This window comes from Cucurbita moschata, unplaced genomic scaffold, assembly GCF_002738365.1.
Source record: "Cucurbita moschata cultivar Rifu unplaced genomic scaffold, Cmos_1.0 Cmo_Scf00004, whole genome shotgun sequence".
Classification (NCBI taxonomy): Eukaryota; Viridiplantae; Streptophyta; class Magnoliopsida; order Cucurbitales; family Cucurbitaceae; genus Cucurbita; species Cucurbita moschata.
The window spans coordinates 1,743,160-1,750,915 of NW_019268520.1; the positions used below are offsets into that span (position 1 = coordinate 1,743,160).

General features: G+C 36.2%; 2 protein-coding genes across 2 annotated transcripts in view; both read left to right on the top strand.

Moving 5' to 3' along the window:
• The window catches only part of LOC111441387 (protein RETICULATA-RELATED 4, chloroplastic-like), a 4,942-nt gene extending 1,590 nt beyond the window's left edge, over window positions 1-3,352 (top strand). Inside the window, exons 2-8 of the mRNA XM_023078347.1 lie at window positions 628-696; window positions 978-1,109; window positions 1,307-1,360; window positions 1,446-1,490; window positions 1,790-1,929; window positions 2,929-3,054; window positions 3,139-3,352. Coding sequence (XP_022934115.1) covers window positions 628-696; window positions 978-1,109; window positions 1,307-1,360; window positions 1,446-1,490; window positions 1,790-1,929; window positions 2,929-3,054; window positions 3,139-3,187 — 615 coding nt within the window. The 3' untranslated portion in view covers window positions 3,188-3,352. The remainder of the gene's footprint in view (window positions 1-627; window positions 697-977; window positions 1,110-1,306; window positions 1,361-1,445; window positions 1,491-1,789; window positions 1,930-2,928; window positions 3,055-3,138) is intronic.
• Window positions 3,353-5,292: 1,940 nt separating this feature from the next.
• On the top strand, window positions 5,293-7,756 carry LOC111442309 (CTL-like protein DDB_G0274487). The gene is made up of 5 exons (XM_023079663.1): window positions 5,293-5,444; window positions 5,606-5,932; window positions 6,012-6,926; window positions 7,029-7,262; window positions 7,347-7,756. The coding sequence occupies exons 1-5, from the start codon at window positions 5,427-5,429 to the stop codon at window positions 7,521-7,523; spliced, it is 1,671 nt and encodes a 556-aa protein (XP_022935431.1). The 5' UTR covers window positions 5,293-5,426; the 3' UTR covers window positions 7,524-7,756.

Consider the following 7,756-nt stretch of genomic DNA (forward strand, 5'->3'; position numbering starts at 1 on the left):
TTTTTTTTTTTTTTTTTTTTTTTTTTTTTTTTTTTTTTTTTTTTTTTTTTTTTTTTTTTTTACCAAATCAAATTTTCATATTAGTTAGATTGAGCTCGATTGAGTGAATTTTTTTCTCGAAATTTGGAGTTAATTGAGTTAGTGACCCAAATAACTTAAATAGAGTTTACAACCCAATCAAACTCTTTAATTGAGTTGTTGGAGTGTTTTTTTTATTATTATTATTAAAATCCTAATTATCATTATAACACTAATAACTAAAAATTCATAAACTCGAACATTAAATATTCACAAGTCATAAAGTTTCACTAACATCATGTACAAACCTCAAATATTTTTAATTTTTATAATAAATTTTAAACGGAAGGCAGGGTTAGTTGGGTTGTAACCCTATTTTTAAATGGGTCGAACTAGTCGGGTAAAATAATATCCGCAACCTGACATAAATTTTCGAATATAAAAAAATTCAACCCAATCCAACTTAGTTTAAGTTGATCGGGTTATCGAAACATATGAAGCCCCCTAAAATTAGGATAAAAAAATTTCACTTTCAATTAAACAGGATGTATAAAATTTAAAATTTAAATTTGTAATATGTCAAAACTAATATGGCTGTGTTTTGATAAGACTGCTGCAGAGCTGGAGAAACGCAAGGAGAACTTTAGCAAGGAGCTGGATTTTGTTTGTGCTGACGTGGTATGTGCCATCATTTTAACCTTTTAATAACTTTCGTTTTTGTTTTTTTAATGTTAGTAATTTTTTTTATAAAAAAAAAACCTTAGAGAACTTTTCCGATACATATTAAAATATATTTTTATTTATAAAAACTAAAACTAAAATAGTACTTTATAAATAGAGGATTATTCAGATATATATTAAAATATAATATTTTTTTTGGATGTTTATATTTAGAAATATGAAATAATTACCAAGTTTGTGTTTGTGTTTTTTTTTTTTTTTTTTCGAATGAAGAACAGATCATGGCCATTGTGGCAGATTTCATGCTTGTTTGGCTTCCAGCTCCCACCGTCTCTCTCAAACCTCCTCTAGCAATCAGTGCTGGACTTCTCACCAAGCTCTTCTATGGCTGCCCTGAAAACGCCTTCCAGGTATCTGTCCCCTGAATCCCAAACAAACCTTCAAATTTTTCACTTGTATACACCATTGTCTTGCCTCAATATCAATATCCATCATGTCAATACTTTCTATTATTTCAATTCTTCACATGGGCATTTTTGAGTTTCCAAGAGTCGCAATGAACACTAGGTGTTCGACAAAATTCCCTAATGAAATTCTCGTTCTGCAGGTGGCTTTTGCAGGTACCTCGTATTCGTTTCTCCAAAGGGTTGGTGCTGTGGTGGTATGTCTTGTGTGTTTGAGCTGAATTTATTGAGCTATTTGAATGTTTACTTTTACTCAATGTGATTTCATATGTTCATTTGCAGCGTAATGGGGCCAAGTTATTTGCTGTAGGGAGTGGTGCATCGGTGGTAAGCCTGTTGAACCCCACTTTGGTCTGCCTTTTGGCTTGGTTTAAGAAATTATTATGTTTAAGCAATTCTTTTGCCTCATAAGCATACACAAGATTGTCATAATTTGGTGTATAGTAGGATCAACATAGATCTCTGATAGTATAGTAGGATCGAGATTCACTGTTGCTTTTCTACTCTTCTGAGCTAGTTCACAAGAAATCAAATGAAGTTACTTGGTGTTCCATTGATATTTAAAACATTGCTCGACTAATCGATGCGTAGATGGAACCATAGGCCTCATTGACTCTGTATTTCAGGTGGGTACAGGCATAACGAACTCCTTGATAAATGTAAGAAAGTTATTCGACAAATCATACGCCATGGAAGCAGAGGATGTGCCTGTACTAGCAACAAGTATTGGCTATGGAACTTACATGTCGGTTTCTAGCAACCTAAGGTACTGCACTTTTCGCTTCAATGAGTGATATTTGTTTCTTTTAACACCATGGCTATTGCACTTCATTTCTTGTATATTCTGCTGACCTAAATTCACATCTTAGGAGTAGCCATCGTGGTAATGTTTGGAGATACCTAAAAGGAAAGTCATTGGGGTAGTAAGGAATATTATTAGGGTAGTTAGAGCATAGTAATTTTTAGCCAAGGAATTGGTTATAAATAGATGGAGTAGGATTAGATGAAATGCGAGATCTCACCTCAGTGGGAGAGGGGAGCGAAACATTTCTTATAAGAGTGTGGAAACCTCTCTCTAGTAGGCACGTTTTAAAACCTTGAGGGAAAGCCCGAAGCGGTGGGCTTGGACTTGAGCTGTTACAAATGGTACCAAAGCTAGACACCGGGCGATTGTTAGTGAGGACGCTGGCCCTCAAGGGAGGTAGATTGTGAGATCCCACATCGGTAGGAGAGAGGAACGAAACATTTCTTATAAAGGCGTGAAAACCTCTCTCTAGTAGATGCGTTTTAAAACCTTGAAGGGAAGCTCGGAAGGGAAAGCCCCAAAAAGAATAATATCTGCTAGCGTTGGGCTTGGGCTATTACAAATGGTATTAAAGCCAGACACTAGGCGGCGTGCCAGCGAGGACGTTAGGCCCCCAAGGGGGGGGGTGGATTGTGAGATCCCAAATCGGTTGGAGAGGGGAACAAAACATTTCTTATAAGGGTGTGGAAACCTCTCCCTAATAGACGTGTTTTAAGATTGTTATGCTAGCGATGGGCTTGAGTTGTTACATGAAAGTATGCAAGAGTGCATTTAGGATTGATTGATCTGAAAATGGAGGTTTCACTTTCAAGTACCTCAAATACTTGGATAATTATGTACTATTATGTAGTGACCATTACACCCACGTAAGTTTCTCGAACTCGCAACTCGAGGGAAAATACCATTTTACCCCTCCAATATCGAATATACTAAAAAAGCGTGGTTCTCTTGTTCATTCAGGTACCAAATACTTGCGGGAGTAATAGAGCAAAGAATGCTAGAGCCTTTGCTGCACAAGCACAAGCTAGCACTGAGTGCAATCTGCTTCGCAGTTCGAACTGGCAACACTTTCTTGGGATCGTTGATGTGAGATTTCTTCATGACCCTTCTTGCATTCTCTTCAAATTCCTAGCTATTCTGATAAACTTCTGTGAATATTTTTCCCCCCAGGTGGGTCGATTTTGCAAGATGGACTGGGATTCAAAGAACGAGAGAGTAGAACGAGAAAAAAAAAAAAAAACGACACCCTTGTTCGAGAGATTATCCGACAAGGTTAGTATAACATAATGCCTCAAGGTTATTTTTCGAGTTTTATTATCGAAATATTTAGGCATATATGGTAATAGATGAATGTTGTGTGTTTTTACTGAAGCATAAGAGTGTATGATTGTTCATTTTTATGCATTATTGAGTGTACTATGCATTATTTTTTAAAGTATTAATCAATTTGTATTAATTTAAGTGGTTAGAATAGATTATGATCATGAATGTGGTTTGGAAGTACTAAACAATCCTGAGAAAGTAGGTTTGATCTATTCACTAATAAATAATTAAGATATTAGGTAGATTTGTTCTTCACAACACTTAATAAACAAATGCCTATTTTATTTTATAATTTTATTTATGTTTGAATTCCTTTTGATTTCTTTTCATTTAATACATATTTGGTTTGGATGTTTGTAAACAAGTAGGTTAAAAATAATAATAATAATTGTCACGTGAATATAGACTAATTTATTTTTGAAAATCAATAATAAGCGGGCAACTAAGATTAAATTTAAAATTTTTTTATTTGTTATTTAACAAAAAAAAAAAAAAAAAAAAAAAGCCCGGATAATTAAAAGATATTTTTATGATTTTAATTATTTAAATTATGTTTATGTTAGACGATAATTTAATAAATGAAAATAAATCAATAAATAAAGTAGTTAAATGAGACAAATTTTATAACTAAATTAGTTGATATTAGGTTCCAATTGTGTTGTAATGTCACTCAAATCAAAACCCAATCCAATGATTGAAAAGTTATGAACAAATGCCACAAAAAATAGAAACAAATTTAAAAAAATTAAAAGGGGAAATTAGAATGGTGCTAAGAACAGGAATCAAATCAGGATAAGGACTGACCAATCATAAAGAGGGTGCAGGAGGGTTAATGTGAGACTGCCCACATCACAATATAACCTTTTGAATGTTTAGATGATGACGTCAACCAATAAGACAAGATGAGGTGGATTCAAGTTGTAAGATTTTGACCGTTGTGGGGTCCACTTTCAGACACACGTCATTTAACTTTTCCGGATTCCGTTTTGGTGGGCCAATTTTGACACTAACCCTATCTTCTCTTTTTTCTACCTTATATGTGGTCTATGAAGTTGGACGTTGACAAATTAATTTTTTATATAAATAAATAAGGGTCATTATCTCTATTGGTACGAGATATTTTAAAAAAAATCAAAAGTAAAGTCACGAAAATTTATATAGTCATACTCTTATCTTAACTTAACCATGTCAAGAGAATCCTCGAACGTGAAGAATCATAATGAACATCCAATGAGAGTTTTATTGGACCAACAATGTGCTCGAGAAAAGCTTGAGAGAAGAGAGTCGCCTGGCTAATTAAGAGAAAAATCTTAGGTATGATATGCTCAAAGTGGACATTATCATATATGATTGTGGCGGTTTGTTGTTCCTATTAGTCTCCTCTCATTTTGATTGAGAATATATTCGGGTTTTTGTCATTTTGACCTCACTTAGGTTATATGGCTTTTCATCTTACTTTTCTCGAGCTATGATCGTAGTTGAGCTCGTTAAACCTCATCTCCACATTAATTCATCATGCTTAGCTACTAATGTTCAAATCAAATGATACTAAGGTTAATTAAGATATTTATCGATATAAATTAATATTTTTAGAAGAAAAAAAATATCCAATAAAAGGCAAACAAGATTCAATGCCGTTAGAGTTTTAAATAAGTTAAAGAAAAAAGAAAAAAAAAATATTAAACACTGGAAATTAAATGCATTAAATAATTTTTTTTTAAAATCTCAATAAAGTCCAAAACTTTTTTGCTATTAATTAACTATTCCGTAACCAATATTTTAATATAAAAATAAACGCAACGTGGCAAAAATACATACGTCCAATCTCAGCCGTCCATTTCCAATCAGAAATGTTAATCTGTTACAGCACGTGCGAAAGTTTTTTTTAAAAGACGCAAGTCAGAACATTCAATGACGGCAGTCCTTCCCATTGGTCCGTGATATCACGCGCCAAACGAAGCTCGTGAGCTTTGAAAAACAATTCTGAAGCTACTCCCATTCTCATATTCTGATGCAAATTCCAAAAGGCAAATTGGGAACATCCCACCCACCAAAATCAAAAAGATACAACAAAAACAAATCCCCTAAATTCCAGCTCCGGCCACCGCCACCGCCACCACCGTCACCGTTCTCCGATGGGTACCTTTCAACCAGTAAGATGATAGTGTATTGTTGGAGATTTTCAATTTTTTTCCATGTTTAGGGTTCTTTTCTTTGATTGTTCCTCTTTTCTTGGTGGGTTTTCTTTTCTTGTTGATTTAGAACGCTAAAACTCATGGGGTTTTCAAATTTTTGCTGTGTGTGTGGTTTTTAGGCGGAGGAGAGGGAAATGGAGAGAAGAAAGGAAGAGGAGAGAGAGGAAAATGGGAGTCAATTACCAGAAGATCTAGAAAAAGGGGGAAGAGTAGGTGTTCTACCAGAGCAAGCGATGGAAAGGGACATCAAAAACACCAATAATCAAGGCGATATGCACGCCGCAATGTTGCATAGATTAAACCCAACAAACCCTTTGAGAATCATCCTCAACGGTGGTGTTAGAGTAGCCACTCCTTCTCCTCAGCCCTCCTCCAGTGGCCCTTCCGGCCACCATCGCCACCAACACCATCAGTCCCCTGTTCCTCGCTCAATTTCAACTCCACAGGTAAAACCCATCTCACATTTGATTGTTTTGATCATGATTAGTGTTGAATTTTTGCCCTTATTTTGTTGTTGCCAAACAGCAACCTGCAGTGATTAATCTGAACTCAAAAGCATACACAGATAAACTATATCTGTTCCTGTTTGTCCTGCACTTGATTTTGGCTGTTGGGCTTGTGGGGTTCCTTGTTTTCAAGGGAATTCATGGCCTGTTATATGCATCAGAGTCTATAAAGAGAAAAGAGAGAAGGATTCTTCAGTACTTCCTTCCACAAGTTGAGGTTGCATCTCTGTTGAGTATTAGTCTTGCATTTGCTTGGCAAAAGGCTGTGAGGTTATGGCCTAAATTCATGGTTCATTTCATTCTATGGTGTTCTTTTGCTATGTCTTTATCAGCTGGAATCCTGCTAGTTTGCTTCCAAATGCCTGCCACCGAAGGTGTAGGAGTCTGTTTTCTTGTTTTTGCCATTGGTAATGGTTTATATGCCTGCTGGGTTTCACAGAGAATAGGCTTTTGTTCAAAGGTTTTCATCAAATCGCTCGAACCCGTCGAGAAATTCCCCGATTTGAATCAACCGACGTATTGGATGCTCGGGGCTGGCTTTCTTTGGATGTCTATATGGATTTTGGCTGTCATTGGTGCATTGAACTTTTATTTTCCCCCTTTGACTATAATCGTTTTAGTTCTTAGCTTGGCTTGGACTGCTGAAGTGATGAGAAATGTTGCTAATATAACTGTTAGTAGAGTGATATCTCTGTATTATCTTAGAGGAATGCAAAGCAATACTCAATTTTGCCTCCAAAGAGCTTTAACTAGAAACTTAGGAAGTGCTTCTCTTGGTTCTCTCTTTGTGCCTACCATTGAAGCTCTTCGAATCCTCGCTCGAGGTCTAAATTTGCTCGAGGGGGAAGACGAGTTCATGTTTTCTTGTGCTCATTGCTGTCTTCATGTCATGAACTCGATCTTTCGACGAGGCAATAGTTGGGCTTTCGTGCAGGTATTGCTTGTGTCTTTTTCCATTTTCATTAGACTTGGATGTTTCGAAACAATGCGTCGATTTCGTAATCGAAATGATTCGTTTCAAAACTGTTCTTATCAGATAGCTTCATATGGAAGAGATTTCGTGCGAGCGTCACAAGACACTTGGAAACTTTTCGAGATGAATGACATGGTACCGATCGTCGACTCAGATATAACGAGCTCAATATGCTTCCTCACCGGAGTTTGTAGTGGCTCTATTTGTGTCATTGTTATATCGAGCTGGACGTTTACAGTGCACGGTGGCTTCACCGCTACCATTTCCTTGCTAAGCTTCTTAGTTGGATATCTAATGGTTTGTGCTCTTCTTCCTTGCTTCTAATAGAGCTGTTTTCTTAGCTCATATGAACTAAATCACTTCCATTTTGAATTACCTCAGACAAGGATTGCAATGGCACTGCCCCATGCTTGTGTGAGTTGCTATTATGTATGTTATGCAGAAAATCCCGAGGGTCAACTCTTCGACGGGACGATCAAAGATCGTCAAACATTACTAAAGTTGAACCGAGAGGTCGTTACGACGACGCCCCGTATGCCCCATCAAAGTAAGACGTGATCAGTCTGATCGAAGCTAACTGATTTTCGACCCCGAAATGCGTTCGGAATGTAACTTCGAAACGCTACTCCCCATTCTAAGCTTCATAGTTTCAAATTGTAAATATGCATTTTGGGTAGGAATTGGGATATTCTGAAGCATAACAAAAAGTGGTCACCCCTTTGTATTGGGTCACTTTTCACTCTCATCTTGAACCTACCATTATTTTATTTAAGTGTATCCATTTGTAACAA

What these genes read in the sequence shown, in the direction of transcription:
- LOC111442309 (XM_023079663.1), top strand. An exon ending in ATAGTTGGGCTTTCGTGCAG is followed by an intron (nt 6,927 to 7,028) that starts GTATTGCTTGTG and finishes TGTTCTTATCAG; the next exon opens with ATAGCTTCATATGGAAGAGA. An exon ending in TCTTAGTTGGATATCTAATG is followed by an intron (nt 7,263 to 7,346) that starts GTTTGTGCTCTT and finishes GAATTACCTCAG; the next exon opens with ACAAGGATTGCAATGGCACT.